Raw genomic sequence first — 23,913 nt, 5'->3', positions numbered from 1 at the left:
GAATTCTAAATATATCAGACTGTGTCACCAGCAAAGCACCATCACACCTCCACGCTTCACGGTGGGAACCACACATGCAGAGATCATCCGTTCACCTACTCTGCGTTTCACAAAGACACGGCGGTTGGAACCAAAAATCTCAAATTTGGACTCATCAGCATTTATTTAGGCTGCAATCTGAGGTGGAGTTACCTCTAATGAACTTCTCTTCTGCAGCAGAGGTATCTCTGGGTCTTCCTTTCCTGTGGCGGTCCTCATGAGAGCCACTTTCATCATAGCGCTTGATGGGTATTGCGACTGCACTTGAAGAAACTTTAGAAGTTCTTGACATTTTCCACATCGACTGACCTTCATGTCTTGAAGTAATGGACTGTCATTTCTGTTTTGGTTATTTGCCATAATATGGACTTGGTCTTCTACCAAATAGGGCTATCTTCTGTATACCACCCCTACCTTGTCACAACACAACTGATTGGCTAAAACGCATTAAGAAGGAAATTCCACAAATTAACTTTCAACAAGGCACACCCGTTAAAACCTCTTGGGGATAGTGAGACGCTAGCGTCCCAAGTGGCCAATAGCCTCGGGAAATGCAGAGCGCCAAATTCAAATAAAATACATTAAAACTCAAACTTTAATTAAATCACACATGCAGGGTACTCAATTAAAGCTACACTCGTTGTGAATCCAGCCAACATGTCAGATTTAAAAAATGCTTTTCAGCGAAAGCATGAGAAGCTATTATCTGATAGCATGCACCCAGCTGAACCAGTTGTAAACAAAAGAACTAGCGTAGCAGGCGCTACACAAAACGCTGAAATAAAATATAAAACATGCATTACCTATGACGAGTTTCTTTGTATGTATTCTTTGTATGACATATCCCAATATGTCCCATAAACATCACAATTGGTCCTTTTTTTTTGATTAATTACGTCCATGTATACCCAAAATGTCCATTTATAAAGCAAGTTTGATCCGGGAAAAAAACAGCTTTCCAAAACACAACGTCACTACAAAACATTTCAAAAGTTGCCTATAAAGTTTGCCAAAATATTTCAAACTACTTTTGTAATACAACTTTAGGTATTTTTAAACGTTAATAATCGATCAAATTGTAGACGGGGCAATCTGTATTCAATAGAGCAAGTAAACAAAACATGCACCATTTTCCCTCTTGCGTAACTATCAACAGTGTAACGTTGTTCCAGGATGTGCCTCTTCTTCGTTTCACCAATGATTAACTTCAACCCAATTCCAAAGACTGGTGACATCCTGTGGAATTCGTAGGAACTGTAAAATGGTAGCTATGAAATTTCCCTTGGCAAAGACAACTGAGGGAACAGTCAGAGGGGAAAAAAAGAATAATTCTACCCAGTTTCCTCTGGGTTTTGCCTGCTACATAAGTTCTGTTATAGTCACAGACATGATTGAACCAGTTTTAGAAACTTCAGTGTTTTCTATCTACACCTACTAATCATATGCATATAATATATTCCTGGCATGAGTAGCAGGAAGTTGAAATTGTGCACGCTATTTATCCAAAAGTGGAAATGCTGCCCCCTATACCGTAACAAGTTAATAGAAATGCATTCCAGGTGACTACCTCATTAAAGCTGGTTGAGAGAATGCCAAGCGTGTGCAAAATTGTCATGAAGGCAAAGAGTGGCTACAAATATATTTTGATTTTGTTTTACACTTCTTTTGGTTACTATATGATTCCATATGTGTTATTCATAGTTTTGATGTCTTCACTATTATATACTGGAATGTAGAGAATAGTAAAAATAAAGAAATGTTGAATGAGTAGGTGTGTCCCAACTTTTCACTGGTACGGTTCATATTTTTTGGGGCACTTTACTGAACAGATAGAGGAAGACTGTGGGGAAAGATTGTGTCAAAGGGCAGAAGGCCAAATTCAAACCTATCCCAACACTGTAGACGTGTGCCAGAGGTTGACCAGCCGGGCCACGAGTCAGCATTATTTTAAAGTTTTTTGTACATGTAACTAATCTTCCATCCTATATGATTGATTTGAATCATGTTTAACATAAGAGTCAGCGTTCTTTCTGGACATGAGACATACTCTGTTGTGATTTGTCTGAATCGGCATACGGGACTAGCCTGGTGATTTGGTGAATCGTAACGCGAGTCGGGATTTTGATTAGCCTTGGTCTGTGACTCGACCTGTGGAAGTGCGTTGCTCCTCATTTTACGTGCGTACCTTTGTCACAAGCTACTTGTGTTAGCTTCTTAGCTTGATTCAATTTGCTCAGCCCAGTATGTCTAAGAGTTCTCCACACCCAGGCTCTGAAACCACTCCCTGTGACGGTGAGATTGATCTCGCTCTGTCTGTGTACAGCGACGCAGTCCGTGTGATTTCCCTACAGCGCTATGAGAACAAGCGTCATCAATCCATAGGTCCCATTTGTCACTCGGGTAATGGCCCTTGCTGAGCTGAATTTCAGCCATCTTCCTTTTGTCTCCACTTTAAAACAAAAAATAGATGGTGAATCAAATCGGATTCTTTTTTTTTTCTTCTCCTATTCTCTCCTCTCCAGGACATAAAAGCTTGGTCCTGACTTGGCTTCATTTGACCTCCTTTGACCTGAGTGGGACGAAGGGAGAGACACACCAGAGGTAAGAGACACATTTAACCCCTTCCTTCAGTCTGCTGTTTTAGTCAGTTACCTGCCACCACTACATAGCTAGGTGGTCGTAGATGTTAGTTGATGGCGATAGGACTTGGCAAGACGGCACAAACTAATCTGGAACGACCAGGCTAGCCAGTACACGGACTCTATCGAAAGAATTGGAATGGGAGCCAACCTGACCCCTGTAGTTGTATAACAATATGGACATTTTTAGAAGATGGAACCCACTACCCTGGTGTTGCCAGCACCATGCTCTAACTCTGAGCCGTTGGAACCAGTCATGGACATTTAAAAAAAATCATGGATGTACCATGACTCTTCTGACAGAATCTCCACAGTGAAAGAGAAGCTCTTGCTCATTGAAATCGAATTATTAGAATGGCCATTCCTATTCAAAATGTTGTGCTATTAGGCCTCCCGGGTGGCTCAGTGGTCTAAGGCTGTACTACCAGAGACTCTGGGTTCGAGCCCAGGCTCTGTCGCAGCCGGCCGCGACTGGGAGGTCCGTGGGGCGACGCACCAATTGGCCTAGCGTCGTCCGGGTTAGGGAGGGTTTGGCGGGTAGGGATATCCTTGTCTCATCGCACACTAGCGACTCCTGTGTTTCCTCCGACACATTGGTGCGGCTGGCTTCCGGGTTGGATGCGCGCTGTGTTAAGGAGCAGTGCGGCTTGGTTGGGTTGTTTTTCAGGTTAACGTATGGCTCTCAACCTTTGTCTCTCCCGAGCGATGAGACAAGATAGTAACTACTAACAATTGGATACCACGAAAAAGGGGGGAACATAAAAAAAAAAATACAATAATGTTATTCTATTTCAATGCTCTTGCTCTGTGCCTGGGGAGGGAGTTGGGGGTAGAGAGAGGGGCTGCGTGTCCCTGATGTCACCCCATTCCCGACATAGCCCTGGTCAAAAAGTAGTGCACTGTGTTGGGAATCGGGTGACATTTGGGACGTCGTCTGTGTGGCTGCCTGAGGGGTGTAGGGAACAGGTCCCCCCCCCCCCATCCGCACCGGCCTGTTCCCGGGAAGTGGAGGAGTAGCGTTGAAGTGATTTTTGTCACGTGTCCTCTGAGAGTCTGTGTCCTGCGCTGTCTTGTCCCCTTCACCACCACTGTGGAGAGCTTGCTCTCTTGTGTCTCCAGGCTGTCACACTTGTCTTCCCTCATTGCGGTGTGTGTGTGTGTGTGTGTGTGTGTGTTTTTCCCAATCCTGGTCATCCAGGGGGACCCAGAGGGGTGCATGTTTTTGTTCTCGCCCCTCACAAACACAACCGACCCAACGAGTCATTGAGCCTTTTGATAAGTCGAATCAGGTGTCTTCGCGCTGGACTAGAACAAAACCGTGCACCTCTCTGGGTCCCCAAGAACCGAGACATATCAGTGGAGGTAGGAAAGCGGTGTGGCTCAGCGGTAGTGCTGCAGTCTACCAAGCACATTTAGTCCAGGAGCAACGTGGAATCCTACCCCAAACACTTTCTTCCTTCTACAACCTTTAGCCTACATCTACATTCCTAACTAAATAAAGAGACGAATACAGCAGTAGGATGGGGGGAGGGGGGGGGGGGGGGGGGGGAATAGTAGGTTGGAAACCGTGACAAATCGGGGTTGAGGGGGGCAGGCTAGTCATGTGGCATGTCAGTGTATTTCGAGTCTTCTACTCATTCCTTGAGGATGAGATGCTTTCACTGTGGGAATGAGGGTTGACTCGCAGAGCGTCTCACACACACACACACGCAAGCAGCCATCTGAAGTGGACCTTTTTATAGTAAACCAAACATACGCTACCAGCCCCACTCTGCCCTGTCTGTGTGTGTGTGTGTGTGTGTGTGGTGCGGTGCATGTGACCGCACACACTCAATCTACACAGCAGCTGTTTTGTTTGGGAAGAAGCACTCGTGATCGTTGTGTTTTGGTCTAGGCCGGCTAATTAGTTGGCATGTGTCTTGGTGTTTATAAGTGGGACGGTGGCCTGTAATTTACACCAAACAACCCATACTCCAGCTTCCTCTAAGGGTATATAGGAGGCAGGGTGAAGTTGCATCTAGATGCTTATCTTGGGTCAGTTTAGCATTTCCCCCACTAATGGATAAGGTTAGGATTGGGGAGGGGAAGGTGATCCTAGATCTGTACCTACGGGGGAAAAAAACTCTTAACTAGGGGAGGTTTGGGGTGAAGTGTGTCACTATAGACCATGTACTACTGACTGACTGTGTGTGTGTGTCTGCGTCTGTCCTTTAAAAGCTAACCATCCCCTTTGGTGGTGAGGGAATCTGACTCTTGAAGATAGAGAGTCAGCCCTCGGGAGATGAAAGTGAACTAGCGGGGAACAGTATAGTTGTTTGCGTGTGTATACGGGTACGTCCCAAATTCCCTGTGAATGTTGTGGGGGGGGGGGAGAGATGTTGCACACCTTTCATGGGCAGGCTGCCATTCCTGAATATTACAGGAATGCCAGAGAATGGTCGGAAGGCCGGAGGTGACACGGCGGACGTGAAGGTGGCACTGCTGACGGACGGACAGACAGACTACTGATAGTTGCTAGAGTCATGAGGCGTAACAAAACAAGACTGTGTGTTTGGCGTGGACGTGGACGTGTGTGCAATGTGCCAGTTACCAGTAACCAATTCCCAGCCAGCTGTCAGAGGTCAAGAGGTCAGAGGCTGGCTGGAACAGCTGGCAGGAGCTGGGGCTGCTGGGATGAATGATGACATTCCCAGCTGTTCTGGGGTCTGTGCTGTGGTGCCAGTCTGTGCTGTCTGTCGGCCTATAGGGAGACTGTGAGGTGTGGATTGGACAGCACTATACCCACTGTGCTCTATGTTCCCTAACAGGTGTGTGTGTGTGTGTGTGTGTGTGTTACGCACAAGATGTCTACTAAGGACACACCACGGTTAGACGCTGACCCTGAAATACTAGGATAGATAGACCGACCTAGTACGAATATAAACGTACAGCGGCGTTCTTATTGAGCCGATATGCTAGCTGCCAAGCCAGTGTTACTCTGCAAGGAGATTTGAGGACTTTTAACACATTAGTGGGTTATTTCTGTGCTGGGTGACTGCACTTCCATTGTGTGTGTGTGTGACTGTGTTTTTTTTTTTACCCTCGTGAATAGTCTCTTTCTCTGTCTAATTGGCTGGACGATGATTGCCCCGATATGAAAATCAAACCCAGCAGTGATATTTGCCAGCGATGAACTGATGGTTGTTGCGAGCCTGGAAGCGATATGTTACTCATTACCCAAGGATATTAGTGATAAACTGGTTGCAGAGCTACTGGTTATCACCATACGTAAATGCCTATTTGTTCCTGCGTCATACATTTCCGTTGAAGTTAGCTTTTTCCAAGGACCATACACAACGGAAATAAATGATATCATATGCCATTTAGCAGAGCTATGTAATGGCTCAGTGGCACAGCGTTTACTGTAAACAATGAAATCAAAGGGTGTGGCAGGGTAGCCTAGTGGTTAGAGCGTTGGACTAGTAACCGAAGGTTGCAAGTTCGAATCCCCGAGCTGACAAGGTTCAAATCTGTCGTTCTGCCCCTGAACAAGGTAGTTAACCCACTGTTCCTAGGCCGTCATTGTAAATAAGAATTTGTTCTTAACTGACATGCCTAGTTAAATAAAGGTCAAATTTAAAAAAATCGAGCAAGATCACATGATGGATCAAATCAAATGTTATTGGTCGCATGCACGTGGTTAGCAGATGTTAATGCGAGTGTAGCAAAATGCTTGTGCTTCTAGTTCCGACCGTGCAGTAATATCTAACAAGTAATCTAACAATTTCACAACAACTACCTGGTACACACAAGTGTAAAGGAATGATTAAGAATATGTACATATAAATATATGGATGAGCGATGGCCGAACGGCATAAGCAAGTTGCAGTAGATGGTATAAAGTACAGTATATACAGATGAGTAATGTAGGGTATAGAGTACAGTATATACATGAGTAATGTAGGGTATGTAAACATTATATAAAGTGGTATTGTTTAAAGTGGCTTGTGATACATTTATTACATCCAATGTTTGATTATTAAAGTGGCTAGAGATTTGAGTCAGTATGTTGGCAGCAGCCACTCAATGTTAGAGATGGCTGTTTAACAGTCTGATGGCCTTGAGATAGAAGCTGTTTTAGTCTCTCGGTCCCTGCTTTGATGCACCTGTACTGACCTCGCCTTCTGGATGATAGCGGGGTGAACAGGCAGTGGCTCGGGTGGTTGGTGTCCTTGATGATTTTTTTTGGGGCCTTCCTGTGACATCGGGTGGTGTAGGTGTCCTGGAGGGCAGGTAGTTTGCCCCCGGTGATGCGTTGTGCAGACCTCACTACCCTCTGGAGAGCCTTACGGTTGTGGGCGGAGCAGTTGCCGTACCAGGCGGTGATACAGCCCGACAGGATGCTCTCGATTGTGCATCTGTATTGTGTTGTATGTGTCGAACTGCTTTGCTTTATCTTGGCCAGGTCGCAGTTGCAAAATGAGAACCTATTCTCAACTGGCCTACCTGGTTAAATAAAGGTGAAATTAAAATAAATAAATATATTGACTCTCTATAGATTTTTATAATTCATGTGTAAACATGTCTAAAAACATAATTACACATTGACATTATTGGGTGTTTTGTATAGATTAGTGACACAATCTTTTAAGGTCCAGGGGTGTGAATACTTTCTGAAGGCACTGTATTTGCATAGTTATGTGGCTGCTATGGGGGTAGGGCTGTTGTTAGGGCTGTTGCTGTTGCTATGGAGCAACCTGCTGACTGCTGCAAACACCAGCTGACTTCTAGCTGCTGCTGCTGCCTCTGGGTGTGGGAAACATATCATCTGGTCAGCTCCTCTCTCCTTTTCTCTGTCGTTTGTTCTTTTTTTTCCCCGTCACCCCTGTCTTTGTCTTGCTTTCTCCCTCCCTCCCTTCATGTCTCTCTCTCTTTCTCTCCTCTTTATCTCTGTTTTCTCTCTCTCTCCCCCCTCCTGTTTTTAATTGTCCGTGTATGCCAGAGTCACTCTGTGTGATCTTCTACTCGCTCTGCTCTCCTCTTTTCCTTCGCTGCCTGCTGGCTGTCAGTCGTGCTTGACCGGTGCCGTTTTGTCAGTCTGGCCCTCCCCCCTACTCATATCCTAATGGTCTATTCCCTCCCCCATCATCTCTCCGTCTCTGTCCTCCTCTCTCTCCCACTTCCCCCATCCTTCCCATTATCTGCCTATTGTAGGAAGTGTTTTTGTTCTAGCTTTCTTTTAAAGGAACAAAAGTTGGCAAAATGTCTCTGGATTGGATCTCTGCTTCGTTCTATGTATTTTGTTGATTTTAAATTTAGGCTGTATGTGATTTATGCGTTTTTTTCCCCCATTGAGGATGGGGGAAAAAGGGATGTTGATATATTGTGTGGTGTTGAATCAGGGCAAGGTCATGTTCGTTAGGCACTAAACCTTTGGATAACATCAGAACATGTTTACAGTGTGCTCTAATGAACACAACCTTGGCCTGGAGTAAGTTCCTCTCGATTTACTCTCCCGAACACAAAGGGTCCATTTATAAAGCGTCTCAGACTAGGAGTTCTGATCTAGGATCAGGTCCTCCCTGTCCCATGTAATCTTAGTCATTATCATCTAAAAAAGGAAAAACCGATCCTAGATCAGCACTCCTACTCCAAGAGGCTTTTTGAATACGGGGCCTCCTCACCCGAATGTACTTTAGACTGTGGCCTTGTCGGTGGATCTCTTTCAGAGCCTGTGTGGAGACGATATTATCCTTTTTGCACGCTGTGCGGGGTTGTAGCCTGCTAGGCCATATACAGTAGTCTTACAGTGTTGAACTGATGACGTTCTCAGCCCACGTTTTAATGATCTCTTTGCCCCACCCTCACTGTGCCAATGGCCCCTTTCATTGACTGACTGAGCATGGTGGATGAGGCCTGTTTGCCTAGAGGGGATAGAGAGGGGTGAAAGGAAATGAGCGCTGCCATGTGCTCTGAAATAGCCACCATTCATCCATTCACACTCACCTGCCTGCTTTGTCGCACAGGCAGTCAAAGCACTTGAGTAATACCAACTGTGTTTGGCCTACTCATATAACCCCACCCCCGTCCTACCATTTGGGAGAGTCCGGCCACACCCTTATCCATGTTCCAGAACTGGACCCAAGGCCAGGGTTGACTCCCCCACAGGAACAGTGGGGGGGTATTGTGACATGGGTGGGGGGGGGGGGGGGGGTCGATAGCTGTTGAAGCAGACTTTCTAAATTTAGTCAGTGTTAAATGTTATAGACTAGATTAATGTATTCATGGTAAGGAAAAACAAACCACTGTCATCTATAGCAGCCTTTAGTTTGAGACGCACACTTCCCAGGGGACAATTAAGAGGTGCTGGGAATATGGGACCCACTCTGTAATGTGCCATTACCACACACACACACACACACACACACACACACACTGGAGTGCTATTCTTAACCCAGCAGGCCTCCCTAAATGTTTTATTTGTTCTTGGTGTTCATTTTTGGTCCACCCCCTCGAGAGACTACAGTTGAGCCCTACCAAACGCACAGGAACGCGCCTCTCCTTTTCACCTACCTCTACAGGATGGCATAGTGGGGTTAAAGGTGAAAATGCAGCATTTGACCTCTTAATGTAAGACAACTTAATTCTAGACGGTTACTCATCCTGTATGGCTTCGTTGGTGGAGCACGGCACTTTCAACGCCAGGATTGTGGGTTCGATTCCGGGGGAATGTTTTGGAGAAAAGCGTCTTCGAATTGGCATTTATTGTTATTAACTTCCCCTGTTGCTGATTTTCATGTTACCATTGTAATAAGAGTGTTTTTCTCCTTTTTGAGAATTCATCGTGATACGATGTGATGTTGATGTATTTTTGGACTTGAAAAGGGCTCTCGTCGCCATTTGGGGTGCGGGTGGAGTTTTAAGTTTGAGAGACGGGGGAAATGAGTTGCGGAGTGAGACGCAGTATTATGGGTTGTTGTGTGTCTGGCTGGCTGTCATGTTTTTCTACGGAGGAAGCCGTTGAGACGACGTGTCACTGCTGCCTCTGATATATTAGCCCCTCAGTCCTCCTCACACACACACACACGCACAAGGGAGTTGGTGGTGTGTGTGTGAGAGCATTGTGTGGGTGGGTGGGGTACGACACCAAAATTAGACTGCACCCACACCCATTTTTAGAAGTTTGGTTTATGGAAACATCTATTCAGCCATTACTCATGATGGCACAGTGGTGTTTTCATACTGCCTACGTCATAGTGGCCGACTCTACTGCTTCCTCTTTTTGAACCACAAAAGGGTTATCAATTCTCTGTGTTGGAGAGGGTGAAGCTAGTACAGAAAGGTGTGTGTGTGTGTGTGTGTGTGTGTGTGCACTTACCATGGTCTTGTCCAGTGGGCACGAAACGTCCGAGAACGTTCCAAAACCAAGCGGTGCAGTATCTGAACTTGTTCAGTAAGAAACAAGCGCTCCTTTTCCGTTTGCAAAACGTTCTGCTCCGGTAAGCTCTAATGAACAGGACCCCAGGACAAACCAAATAAACAATGTTCTGGTTCCCGACTCGTATGCAAAGTGAGTTCACAAGGAGACTGCAGAGTACCGCCTAGTCTCCTCTATGACGTCATGGGCCATTCCACAGTAACAACATGATGACGCAAACGGCACCATGTGTCATTCTGTTACCAGACATTGGGTCTGTTCTGTTCTTCAAGTAAATGTGTTTTTTTGTGACGTTCTCTGTGGAAATTGGAACTCTGGCGTCTCTCCACTTTAATTCACGTTCAGTGCATACATTTTTAAAGTGGAAAAATCTGAGTTTCATTATCGTTCTGTTAAGCATGGAATTGTCCTAATGCCTTCTCCCCCTCTCTCTCGTTCCCTCCCTCCCTCCCAGTCTCTTCCTAATTTTCTCTCTCGTTCCCTCCCTATTTTTATCTCTCCCTCATGCTCACTCCTTCCCTCCTCTCTCTGCCGAACTCTCCTTCCATTCTTTCGCCCTCCGTACGTTCTGCTCTATCAATCCTCACCTCTCCTTGCACCCTGTCTCTCGCCATTCGTTTGGGAAGGGGGATAACTACTCAGTTGCACAACTGAACGCATTCAACCGAAATGTCTTCTGCATTGAACATTGAATCCTCTGAATCAGATTGTTGCGGGGAGTGCTGCCTTAATCAACGTCCACGGCACCCGGGGGAGCAGTTGTTGTTGTTGTTGTTGGGGGTTAACTGCCTTGCTCAAGGGCAGAATGACAGATTTGAACCACCGTGCCGGCACAGACATTCAAACCAGCGACTTTTGGGTTACTGGCCCAGACGCTGTTAACCGCTCGGCTACCTGCCACATATCTCTCTCCGTGCCTCCCCCTTTCAAGTATACTTATATAGGGGTCAACTGGTTTGCATGGGAAGCGTGAGTGACTAGCTGATTTTCTATTCAGATTACACGGAAGTCAACCAAACAGCCTGGTTAAACACTGTTCAACTTGTTCTACTAGGCTACGTAACTTTGGCCTGCATTTATCTCTGTCATTGCGAAATATGTAGTTTTTCCAATTCACATTTTATACGGCTTGTGGGGGGGTGTGTGGTTCTATACAGATGCATTGGCTACAGGTTAGGGTTCTATACCTCCTGACTTGACTGTCAGTGAGCATCCCGTGTATGACCTTTGACGCTGGCTCTTGACCCCCCCCCCCCGTAGGCCAACATCACATCCCGTTCCCTTCTCTATATGAAACGCTCTTCACCTTTGCCCAGCTTGAGCACTCGAGAGTACATTGACAGCTTGTTCTGTTCTCTATTCCCAGTCTCATGGTTAAGCATTGGGAGTCAGCCATTACCTTTTAATTTAAGAGTGCTTTTCCAGAACAGTCCCCCTTTCTCTTTCCTCTCTCTGCCCCCCTTTCTCTTTCCTCTCTGCCCCCCTTTCTCTTTTCTCGCACTCTGTCCCTCTTTTCTCTCCCTCCTCGGAGGCACAGGCCGACCCAAACTGGTGGCCTAGTGTGGGGCAGACGTACGTGTGTGTTTCCTGTGTACTCCTCCCACTGTGGCAGAGGCTTAACACCACAACAGCCCCAGTGGGGCGACCTCTGAACCCTGAGGTGGCCCCAGTTCTGACCCCGGTGGTGATGGGAGACAGATGAGGAACGGTCATGCTCAGGCTTCTCATAGACACACTGGCCTGGAGAGAGAGTGATGGAGAGACAGGGGGAGAAGTAGAGAAGGAGAAGGGGGGAGAAGGAGCGGGAGGGAGGGGAGAGACTGAGAGAGGGAGACGTGGGGAGAAGGAGAGAAAGAGGGGGAAAGGGAGACAAAAGGAGAGAGAGAGAGGGAGAAGCGGGGAGAGAGGGAGAGAAGGCGAGAGAAAGAGTGACACGGTGGGAGAGAGAGAGGGACACTGGGGGTGAAGAGGGACATGTGGGGGAAAGGGGGAGACGCAGGGAGAGAGGGGCAGATGTAGGGAGAGAAAGGGAGAGAAGGGGGAGGGAGAAGGAGCGGGAGGGAGGAGAGAGGGAGGAGCGGGAGGGAGGAGAGAGAGGGAGGAGAGAGAGGGAGACGCGGGGAGAAGGAGAGACTGAGAGAGGGAGACGCGGGGAGAAGGAGAGACAGAGGGAGACGCGGGGAGACAGACGGGGGGAGAAAAAGAGGGGGAAAGGGAGAAAAAAGGAGAGAGACAGGGAGAGAAGGCGAGAAAGAGGGACACGGGGGAGAGGGACATGGGGGGGGGTGAGGGACATGGGGGGGAAGGGGGAGACGCAGGGAGAGAAAGGGGGAGACGCAGGGAGAGAAAGGGAGACATGGTGGGGGAGAGGGGCACGGGGATAGAGTGAGACACGGAGGGGGAGAGTGAGACACAGAGAGAAAGAGGGAGATGCGCGGGGGGAGAGAAAGAGGGAGATGCGCGGGGGGAGAGAAAGAGGGAGACGCGGGGAGGGGAAAAGTGTTGGAGATTGAGGGAAGGCAAGAGCGAGGGAGGGAAGGAAGGAAAGGGGGGGAGGGAGGGAAGGAAAGGGGGCGAGGGAGGGAATGAGAAAAGAGTCCTCCTCTGATACCATTGAAAAGCAAAAGGCCATGGGTGATGGTTTTGTGATGACTCCCATAGAACACTGTCTGTTTCAGGTAGTGGTGATGCCCCCGGTTGTAAATCAATCATGCCCTTAGTAGCAGGTGTTCTAACAGCTTTAAGTGAATTGATTAGCACCTGGGACCCTGATTTAAAAGCGTAGGGCGTGAGACATGCATTTGACCATCTTCACACACCTCACCTTTTATTTCTCACTTATTGAAAAAAAGTACTGCTTTTATTTTCTAATTAATCTAATTCGGTGTGTTAACGAACTATCATGGTCCAAACTAGAGGTCGACCGATTATGATTTTTCAACGCCGATATCGATTAATCGGACGATTTTTATTTATTTATTTGTAATAATGACAATTACAACAATACTGAATGAACACTTATTATAACTTTTAATATAATACATCAATTAAATCCATTTAGCCTCAAGTAAATAATGAATTTGGTTTAAATAATGCAAATAATGTTGGAGAAGAAAGTAAAAGTGCAATATGTGCTATGTAAGAAAGCTAACGTTTAAGTTCCTTGCTCAGAACATGAGAACATATGAAAGCTGGTGGTTCCTTTTAACATGAGTCTTCAATATTCCCAACGAAAGAGAGGCAGGTCGTTATTGCGTTGAACTAGTTAACTGTAAGGTTGCAAGATTGGATCCCCTGATCTGACAAGGTGAAAATCTGTCGTTCTCCCCCTGAACAAGGCAGTTAACCCACCGTTCCTAGGCCGTCATTGAAAATAAGAATGTGTTCTTAACTGACTTGCCTAGTTAAATAAAGGTATAAAAAATAAATCATAATAATAAAAAATAAAAATCGGCAAATCGGCACCCAAAAATACAGATTTCCGATTGTTATGAAAACTTGAAATCGGCCCTAATTAATCGGCCATTCCGATTAATCGGTCGACCTCTAGTCCAAACACACCAAGACCGTGGTGAAGAGGGCACAACACCTTTTCCCCCTCAGGAGACTTGAGATTTGGCATGGGTCCCCAGATCCTCAAAAGTTCTACAGCTGCACCACCGAGAGCATCCTGATCCTCAAACTGGTTGCATCACCGCCTGGTATGGCAACTGCTCGGCATCTGACTGTAAGGCGCTACAGAGGGTAGTGGGTACGGCTCAGTACATCACTGGGGCCAAGCTTCCTGACATCCAAGGACCTATATAATAGGAGGTATCAGAGGAAAGGTAAAAAAAAAAAGTGTCAGACCCTAGTCTCCCAAGCCATAGACTGTTTTCTCTGCCAGCGCACGGCTAGTGGTTCCCGGAGCGCCAAGTCTAGGACCGAAAGGCTCCTTGACAGCTTCTACCCCCAAGTCATAAGACTGCTGAACAATTAATCAAATGGCCACCGGACTGTTTACAAGTTTGATTTGTAACCGTGGCAGCTTCACCTGGGAGATCCATCATTTTCCTGCCATCGCGACAGATTGAAGCTTGTAATTGGTTTAGTAAGGGTTTGGGGCCAAGGCGATTGGATGTGCGTTTTATAAAGAAACGCCCCTCGATGCTGTGGCTGGAATGCAGACGATACAGGCAGTTTAATGAACTCAATTGCCAAAAGAGCAGCACAGCAACTTGTACCACTGTTTTGCACACCATTTTCAACAAACTCATTTGCTGTCATTACTTTCCATGTCGCAGAATGCTTCCCTATTACAGCACGTGATAATATAGCCTAATTAGTTGTTGCAGTGTTTATTTAATCCACCACTTGCGTTAACCACGGTTACGATACTCGCAATGTCGAAAGGCAAACGCATATGATCTGATTTTTCAAAATGATTTTCAGGCACAGTTGATAAGATTTAGGTTACGTCTTTCAGGATATTTTTTTATTACCCTGTTTAATATATTTGGTCTTTCCCAATAGCTGATGTTGTCGTTACAACAATTCCCATCCCCTACAATGGGCTACGATAAAGACTAAATAGTGTGTTTATCCCAGCCGGAACACTACCGTTATTCCACATACTTTTTTATTATTTTCACTTAGCCTAATTACACCAGCAGAATTGGTATTTGAAATCGAATATGCCAGCTTGAGTCGTTTGCCCTCAGAACAGCCTCAATTCGTCTGGGCATATGGACTCTACAAGGTGTGAAAAGCGTTCCACAGGGATGCTGGCCCATGTTTACTCCAATGCTTCCCGCAGTTGTTAAGTTGGACGGATGTCCTTTGGGGGGTTGGACCATTTGTAAAACCCAGCAGCATTGCAGTTCTTGACACACACCTCCTCTCCTTCATCTACACTGATTTTGAAGTGGATCGTCAGTAAGCGTTCACCTGGTCAGTCTGTCACGGAAAGAGGTGTTCATCATGTTTGTGTACAAAAGTACACTCAGTATAAAACATAGCTTTAACCCGGATCATAGTTTATTAGGTACACCCATCTAGTACCGGGCCGAACCCTTTTTGTCTCCTGAAACAGCCTGATTTCTTGCTGCAGATTGGACGGCGATACACCACCAGCCTGTACCGTTGACACCAGGAAGGACGGGTTCATGGACTCATACCGCTTACGCCAAATCCGGACTCTGCCATTAGCATGACACACCAGGAAGCGGGATTCGTCTAACCCGGGTGACGTTTTCCCTCCGTCGTCCAGTGTTGGTGATCGTGCGCCCTACTGGAGCCGCTTCTTCTTGTTTTTAAGCTCATAGCAGTGGGACTAGGCGCGGTCATCTGCTGCAATAGCCAATCCGTGACAAGGATCGAAGAGTTGTGATGCGTTCCGAGATGCCGCAGGACTGCCGCTGACTGGATGTTTTTTGTTTGTCGCACCATTCTCGTGAAACCCTAGACACTGTCATACGCGGAAAAGGCCCAGGATGACGGCTGTTTCTGAGATTCTGGATCTGGCGCGCCTGGCACCGACGATCATACCATGCTCATTAGTCGCTTAGGTCGCTCGTTTTGCTCATTCTGTTCATTTGAACAGTAACTGAATGCCTCGATGCCTGTCTGCCTGCTTTATGTAGCAAGCCACGGCCACGTGACTCGCTGCCTGTAGGAGCGATCCATTTTTGTGAACGGGGTGGTGTACCTAATAAACTGTCATGAGAATGGGCCATATTTAAGTGCCCCTTGCCTCAAATATCCGCTAATGTAATTTTGGTATTGTGCACAAGCTCCTAGGCAGAAACTGTATGCATAAATGCAAAAAACAATATCTTGCCTATGTAGAGTAAAAATGGTGGCGAGGTTTTGCGAATCATCCTCAACCACCTGAAGATTGATATTACTTTGGTTTTTCTTGAATGTGGGGTAATTTTGTAGGAATCAAATGTCACATGAACATGTTCGAACCCCCCAAAGTCTTTGGGAAACGCAGATCAACCAGCCCTCTTGGAGAGCTGCCTCTAGCCAGTATTGATGGTCCTATTGCAAAGGGATCGTACGCCCAGTGTCTTACATATTTACAAGGAAAGACTGAAATCCATCCCATGGCTTGCATCCCAAATGGCACCCTATTCCCTATATAGTGTGCTACTTTTAACCAGGGCCATTTCGGACACTGTGCCTCTATATGATGGCACCGTCCAGCGTGTTTACAAACAGAAAGGAGGCTTGTTTCATTCTGTCCTTTTCCTCTTCCTGTTCTCCTCGGTTCGCCATGATGTCATGCTGTAAAGAAGCCCTGTCCCTGGCACTGTAACCATGGCGATGCTGGTTTTTGATTGACAGCTGGGCTTGGGCGTTGTTATGGAACAGCCCGTGGGGGAAAATTAGGCCATTTCCTGTTCTGACCCATCGTCCCCCCACTCCGCACGCACAGCTGCTACATCCACACGCACGGGTATGTGCCCTGTTCACTGTACATTGTGTATCACATACATGGCGGCCATGCCAACTAAAGGGTTAACTGGGATTGCCAGGGGGTCTTAGGGGGGTGATGGTTGGGCAGCTGTAGAGACGGTGTGGAAAGACTGTGCGTGTAACTGTGCATGCCTGTAAATCTGCACAGTCACACACGCACAACAGTGCTTCTGTGTAAGCTAGCTGTCTTGAATGTGTCCGCATGATACGAACCAGACTCCTTTCCAGATGGTGTGTGCGTGTGTATTTTGCACGCATGAACTTTTTGAGTGTTTATGGCCTGTGCCAGTGCCCACCAGGCCCACACACACACACACACACTTAGCCAAACTAGGCCCAAGTCACAGGCTGGTTAACCACAAGATGCTAACTGCAACTCAGCCTTTTTTCTTTCTCTTTATCCTTTCCCTCCCTCCCCGTTCTCTTCTTTCCCTCACTCTCCTCCCTCCCTGCTCGCTCCCTATTTCCTCCCTCCCTGCTCGCTCCCTATTTCCTCCCTCCCTGTTCTCTCTTCTTTCCCTCACTCTCCTCCCTCCCTGCTCGCTCCCTATTTCCTCCCTCCCTGTTCTCTCTTCTTTCCCTCACTCTCCTCCTTCCCTGCTCGCTCCCTATTTCCTCCCTCCCTATTTCCTCCCTTCCTTTTTTTCTCTCTCTTCTGCTTCTTCATATCACTTTTTCTTTGAGCTGTTAACACTGAAGAAAATAACTATTTGGAGGTAGAGATGCAGGGAAGCATGTCATCTCTTTTTTCTCTCGCTCTCGCTCTCGCTCTCTCTCGCTCTCTCTCTCTCTGGGGAATAAGAGAGTGGATTTTCAAAGCAAGCCCTTCCTCTCCACACTTAAACACAGTGCTCCTCTCTTTCAGACATATTACACTACCACACACACTCTCTCCAACATGATGCTGCAGATAACGATACTGTACAGATACAATCTCAATTGAGCTCGAAATGTTGATATTGGATCAGTTTGCGGGACACACACACACAGCTTTATTTTCGTGACATGTCAGGAATTTTTGGTGACTAAAAATGTTTGACTATTAAAAATCATATTTTCTTCAACACTAACCCCAAAACCATAAACCTAACCCTTAAGCTTAAAATAGCATTTGAACAAATTCAGGACAAATAAATAATGTTTTCCTACCCTGTCAAGACATTTGGGTGAATTGTTGTAACATTGGGGTCCTGATAAGGCAGGAAAACAAGTACGCACACCGTATCAAAAGCAGGGGTCAACTATGTACCCATGGAGGGTCCTGCTGTCTGGTACAGTCCCCCATCAAGGGGCTCACAGCACGTTTAGGGGGAAACACTATACCCCCTGGAACACCAATGAGATGACGTTAGGCCTGAGCTTCTAACTCTTCCATCTGACTGGGCTGCTATCAGACCTGGCATCAAATACTATTTGAAAATCATTTCAAATACTTCATCTGTGCTTGATTGAGCTCTTCTGGTGCAATGGAACCCATAGAATAGGCCCCAGACTGCAAACCCTGCCTGCCTGGCACTCTAGGCAGGCTAGAGCAAACGCTCAAAGTATTTGAAAGATTTCAAATATTATTTGAACCCAGGTCTGGCTGTTGTAGGGGTTAATGTACTGTAGGAGCACAGGGTAATATTGTGGGTATAAGACTGGGCCTTTTTGTGTCTTTAGGTGACTTTGTCACACACTGCTGCCATGCCACTGAGCCTGGGATCCTGTGTCGCCGTGTGTGTGCTTGTTTCTGTCTCACCCCTCACTAGTTGTGCTCTCAGAGAATTGTGTGTGCGCGCGCAGAAAGATGACGGCGGGGGGCGTGGACATTGAAATCTGTGGTTACGGTTTAGTGGTGGAGGGTGTGCGTCCCCCCCCCACTAAACTGTCTCCTATCCAACCAGGAAGTGATGCAATAGGAACAGGATGTGAAGGGGTCACTGGTCATACTTTTAATGGTATCAGAAGAGGATGTGAAGGGGTCAGCTGTTAGTCAAATATGCTTCGATCTGTCCGAGGTTGGAGTGTATCAGAAAGGAGTTGGGTTCGAGATTGGTTTAGCCACAGATTGCGGTTGGTGATTAGGGAGGGGGCTTCGAGTGTGGGCTTCTGTGACTCACACAGGACTTCACACGCTCACCCCTAGGGGCTTTAAAGGCTTGTAGTGTCACTGGCTCAAGTTCTACCGGTGTGGCTTTGAGTCACGACCCTGCACATGATTTAAACACTTAAGTCATTATCCCAGCAGTGGAAAAGGTGGGAAATCTATACAAACATCACCTATTTTCTGATCTGTCCACAAGAGGGCGCTCTGTCATTATCATTAGACGGCACGATGAGGCTCTGTGATACAGAATACCATGGCTACGTCCCACGTGGCACACCATTCCCTTCATAGTGCATTACTTTTGACCAAAGACAAGTACACTATAAAGGGAATAGGGTCATTTCAGTGCTCATTACCGTACAAAACAGCCAAAGAAGTATAGGCAGCCACTCGTGGGGAATAGGCCTCGGCTCAACTCAGTAGGCCTTCCAACGGCATCCAGCATGTGGAATACTGTACATCTGGCAGACACAACAGGGAATAGCCTACTGCCGCTGCGCAGCCGTATCCCTCCACGTTGTAGAGCTCTTTTGGCGGTTGCCACGGTAACACATTTTTAGAAGGTTGCCGTGGTGAAGGTGTGGCTTCATCGCTGCCACTGTGCGATTTAGAATTCTCTCTCGGTAAATGTGTGCACGTATGCATGCTCGTGAATTGAAATATCTAATTGGTTTTGATTGTAGTGTGATTTTTCTATAGTCAAATGAAGTAGTGTGTGTGTGTGTGTGTGTGTGTGTGTGTGTGTGTGTCTCCAGATGGCAGATATGTCTGACGACGAGCTGGACCACGGGGGAGTGGAGGAGGACAGTGATAAGGAAGACCAGGACCTGGACAAAATGTTTGGAGCCTGGTTGGGAGAGCTGGACAAACTCACACAGGTATTGCAGTAGGGGAGGATGGGCGTATCCTGGCAACCATATCCTGGCAGCCATGTCATGGATACCATATCTTGGCAACAGTGTCCTAGCAAACCATATCCAAGTAATCATATTCTAGCAACAATATCATAGTAACAGTACCCATGCAGCCATGTCCCAGTAACTGTAACCTAGTAACCGTACCCTAGCAATCGTATCCTGGTAACCGTATCCCGGCAACCATATTATCCTAGTCACCACCCCTCCCACCTTTTCGCTAAGTCATGTTAGCTTTCTTCCACTTCCTTCAAGCCTGTTAAAGTCTGGTTTTGTATTGTTATGGATTAAAGACAATGCGCCGGTACTTTGGCAACTAGTAAGAATTTTTTTAACCTCCTGCTTTGGGCTGGATTGTTTCATGTGTAGTTCATACATGCACAATCTATGAGCAGCCATTAAATCCTTAGTTTGAAAACGATTTTCCCTACATTTACCCCCACGTGGGGCCAGTCCCCCAGCAGTTTGAGTTTCAGCCAATGAGCTTTAGCCCCTCGCCATTTGAGTGACAGCTAGCAAGACACACAGACAGAGCGAGAGGGCAATGATTTTGTGACGTAGCGCGCACTTTTTTTGGACCACTTTTGGCTAGTGTGTACTACATTCAGCACTAGTGGCCGGAAAAAGTATACAAAAGTATCAGAGAAATATCTTTTAAGATGGTGGTGATTTTGATATTGTGATTTATCCTCCACAGAGCCTGGATGACGGGAAGCCACAGAAGCCAGTCCAGAAGGCCCCCCTCAGACAGGAAACCAACATGGCTAACTTTTCTTACCGCTTCTCTATGTACAACATCAATGGTAAGACTCACACGCTCAGACCTATATGCCCTACCTACTTCCTGCAGAGCAATGGTGTCTGTGACATGCCTGTGTGGCCCACAACACCACTGCTTTACTGCTGTGCAAAAGTACCTTTTCAACGGTCACGCTTGAATCAATGTTTTTAGCGTGTGTATATACAACAGAAGGTGGATTCACACTCCCCTTTTCCCCCCTCCTTACAGAGGCTCTGAACCAGACGACAGAGACCGTAGACCTGGATGCCCTGATGGCTGACCTGTGCTCCATCGAACAGGAGCTCAGCACCATCGGCAAGCCTAACACCGGCACCGCCCGCCAGGCTAAATGTCAGCAGCGAGGCCTGGGGGGTCGCGGCGCCAGTGCCAAGCAGACTGCCAGCGGTGGAGGGGGTAGCAGCGGGGGCAGCACCAGCAGTAGTACCCGGGCGTCACCGGCCTCCACCGTCCGAGGGGGCAGCTCCAACTCCCACGGGCGCCCGTCGGCATCGAACTTCTCGCTGGACGACATCACGGCCCAGCTGGAGCAGGCGTCGCTCAGCATGGAAGAGGCGGCGCACCAGACTTCGTCTTCCTACTCCTCTGCCACCCTCCGGCGCCCCTCGGCGGGTTCCTCGCCCTCGCAGCACCGGAGGACGGGCTCGGTGGGCGCGGTCAGTGAACACGAGGCGGGGGGCCACTCCTCGAGGTCCAGCGTTAATTCTGCGTCCGCGTCCAGCATGGACTCTCTGGACATCGACAAGGTGCTGTCTCAGACAGCGGGAGGGGCCGAGCAGGACGGGGAGTCCCAAGGGAGTCCCCAGCCACCACAGGTCCCGGCCAGCACCGAGGTAAGTCACACGAGCACTCATACCGACACTCCAATCTTCACAACCCTGTCTTCCCAATTATTTCCTAAAAAAGTAACTAAGATGTGCCATGAACAGAATGATCTCTTAGTGAAACATTACCGCTGACAGGTTGTTAATTTCTATCCTCTCTGTCGTCGTCTGTATGAGAGTCAAGCCTGCAAACAAGGCCCAGTTATCTCAGCCTATCAGAGGCCCTTTTTCATGTACAGGCTTTTAGTTTGGGCAGGGTAATGATGGCTGTTAATGGGGCATTGTGGGACTTCCTTTATGCAGACTAAAAGGGTGGGTAGACTATTTGGGTTATGACAGTGAAAGGCTGTTTGGTTAGGGGGGAAGATACACTGCTGCAGTGGTTTGTTTGTTCGAACATGATGAATGGTATGATGGTGTGTGCGCGTGCCCTCTGGAAACCCTCTCTAGTTCCCTGCATGGTGCACTTACACTGCATGCTGTTTTCAAGTCCTGCTGCATGCCAAATGTTCACCGTACAACTCCTTGTATTACATTAGTTTGCTATCCGCGTAACACACATTGTTGTGCGCATGTGTGTGTATACACTACCCATTGGAGAGTGTGGTATTTCTAGTACAGTGAGGGAATGCATTGTAAATCCCTGAAGTCTGCATGTGTGATGTGGATTACAATGTATCTACTGAACCTGCCTGGCTGTCAACTCAACCTGCTTGACTTAGGTACGGGAACTTAGTTTAGGTTTACAAGACGGATAGGAGAAAATATATATATATATATATATATATATATATATATGCCACTTAGCAGAGGCTTTTATCCAAAGTGACTAGCCGTACAGTGCGTGCTTACATCCAGTATGGAGTACGTTGTCACTAATTGAACCCACAGCCTGGCATTGCTAGTGCCACACATGACCACGTATAGACTCGGTATGCGATGGGGAGACTGAAGAAGTGGAAAGTAAAGCCCCCCGTCCCCATGCATGTTAACTGTGTGTGTTTGCATCCTCTCTGCACCCATAATGCACCTTCCCGTTTCCCAGCATGCCTCACTACTGCGACGGGCCAATGGTAAGCCGGCCAGACAGCAGCTTGACTTCACCTCACGGGAGGGTGAAGTGGATCTGGACACTGTAAGTGTGTGTGTGTGTGTGTGTGTGTGTGTACAGGTGAGTGTCAGCGAGCACATTCAGTGATCACAGCAGTATCCTCTTTAGAAAGTGTGCCTTTGATAAATTCTCTCTCTTCCCCCGTCCACAGCTATCTAGTATGACCACCACGATCAGTGCTCCAACTATTGGACCTCACCTGCTTCCACCCTTTAACCCCCCCCCAACCACCACCCACCACCCTTCAAAAGCATTTTTTTAATGAGCCATTGAGAATCATTGCCCTGACTGTCTTACCTGTTTCTCTCCTCACCTCTGCGCCACCAAGCACTCCTATCTGGACAGAGAAACGTCCCTCATTCTGAAAAGCATTGCAGGGAAGCCTTCTCACCTGCTGACCAAGGTGACGCCTCATTCGCTTGCCTGTGCTTGAACCACACCTCTTTTTACCATCTCCCTAAGCTCCTCCCACGGTGCCAACACCCACCCACAATGCTCGATTGACCTGATTGGCTTGTTTCACTTGTATCTCATCCTCCCGGAGCTTTCTTCTCTTGCCTTTCTCCTGCATGCAGCCCCCTGTTTATATATCTTCCGTTATCCATGTTTTTGTCTTGCTCCTCCCTGTGCTGATGTGTCCATTTGATTCCCTGCACTCCTTTTGTCTAGTAGGGGGGGGGGGGGGGGGGGGGGTGTATATGCAGGGCAGGTAACTGTTTTGCACTTTATCTAACTTCACTGTCATGACAGTGCTGCGGTCAGACCCGGGTCATGTAGACTTATGTGGAATACTTTAAAATGTTCTTGACTTGATTTGCCTGGGACAGTAGTACTTGCATGATCCCGAAAGTGTAAATCAAGCAAGGCTTTTCTCGAGTTAGAATTTGAATGTACTTGGCATGTGTTGGTTATAATAATCCCTTTACATCTGGGCTGCGTTCAGTTGCACTGGGTCTGGAGCATGGCACCGTGCATCGACTCTGGTTGACATGTGCCCGAGCTTAGAGAAATGGAGCTGGATGTGCGTGTAACTCTGAACGCTCCCTTTTCTATTATGTCTTTGATGTGCGAGCCGCTAATGCTATGGTATAAACCGGTGTTCCTCAACCTGCGGTCCACGGGCCGGGTCTGGTCCTTGGGTTGTTACTTAGCAGTCCCCCAGGCGGTTAGTTGTCTGACACTGATTCTGTCAACTTTCCAGTGCTCGTTTTAATGGAAGTGGTCAACCAGGGAAGATTGGTCGTTTTCCGTATTAAAGTAGCTTGCAGCCGCCCGGTCCAAAAAATGGTTGAGAAACACTGGTGTCGATTCCACTTCAATTAGATCATAACAGGAAGTTAACAGAGATTCCGATGTTCTTCATGGTTTCTTACAGAATTGCAGTAATGTTAGTGGAATTGACCCCAACCCTGTCTGGTATGGTAAGCATTGTTCTGAAACTAACAGGAGCCAAGGCGTATACATGTTTTCCTCCTCATGGTTGACAAAAGGCTACTAAGCTGAAAACGTCAATGATTTTGACCTGACCCTCCTCTCCAAAGCTAAAGAGAAAAACAAGCCGAGTCATTTATAGGTTTACTGACTGGTCTGGTGCAGTGAAGTGACACTGAGGGAGATTTCCA

At 47.3% G+C, this 23,913-nt stretch overlaps 1 protein-coding gene across 6 annotated transcripts in view; it reads left to right on the top strand.

Moving 5' to 3' along the window:
- The window catches only part of LOC109890450 (ras-associated and pleckstrin homology domains-containing protein 1-like), a 71,647-nt gene that overhangs the window by 19,026 nt on the left and 28,708 nt on the right, over positions 1 to 23,913 (top strand). The window contains exons 2-7 of one of the 6 annotated variants that reach the window (XM_031824555.1): positions 2,562 to 2,640; positions 19,356 to 19,521; positions 20,255 to 20,360; positions 20,567 to 21,189; positions 22,226 to 22,315; positions 22,620 to 22,694. In XM_031824555.1, coding sequence (XP_031680415.1) covers positions 19,399 to 19,521; positions 20,255 to 20,360; positions 20,567 to 21,189; positions 22,226 to 22,315; positions 22,620 to 22,694 — 1,017 coding nt within the window. In that variant the 5' untranslated portion in view covers positions 2,562 to 2,640; positions 19,356 to 19,398. The remainder of the gene's footprint in view (positions 1 to 2,561; positions 2,641 to 19,355; positions 19,522 to 20,254; positions 20,361 to 20,566; positions 21,190 to 22,225; positions 22,316 to 22,619; positions 22,695 to 23,913) is intronic. The other 5 variants (XM_031824554.1, XM_031824556.1, XM_031824557.1 and 2 more) reach the window with 5 other exon arrangements.

This window comes from Oncorhynchus kisutch, linkage group LG5, assembly GCF_002021735.2.
Source record: "Oncorhynchus kisutch isolate 150728-3 linkage group LG5, Okis_V2, whole genome shotgun sequence".
Classification (NCBI taxonomy): domain Eukaryota; kingdom Metazoa; phylum Chordata; class Actinopteri; order Salmoniformes; family Salmonidae; genus Oncorhynchus; species Oncorhynchus kisutch.
The sequence above is the reverse complement of the archived record's forward strand: the minus strand, read 5'-3'. Positions and strand labels throughout refer to the sequence as shown.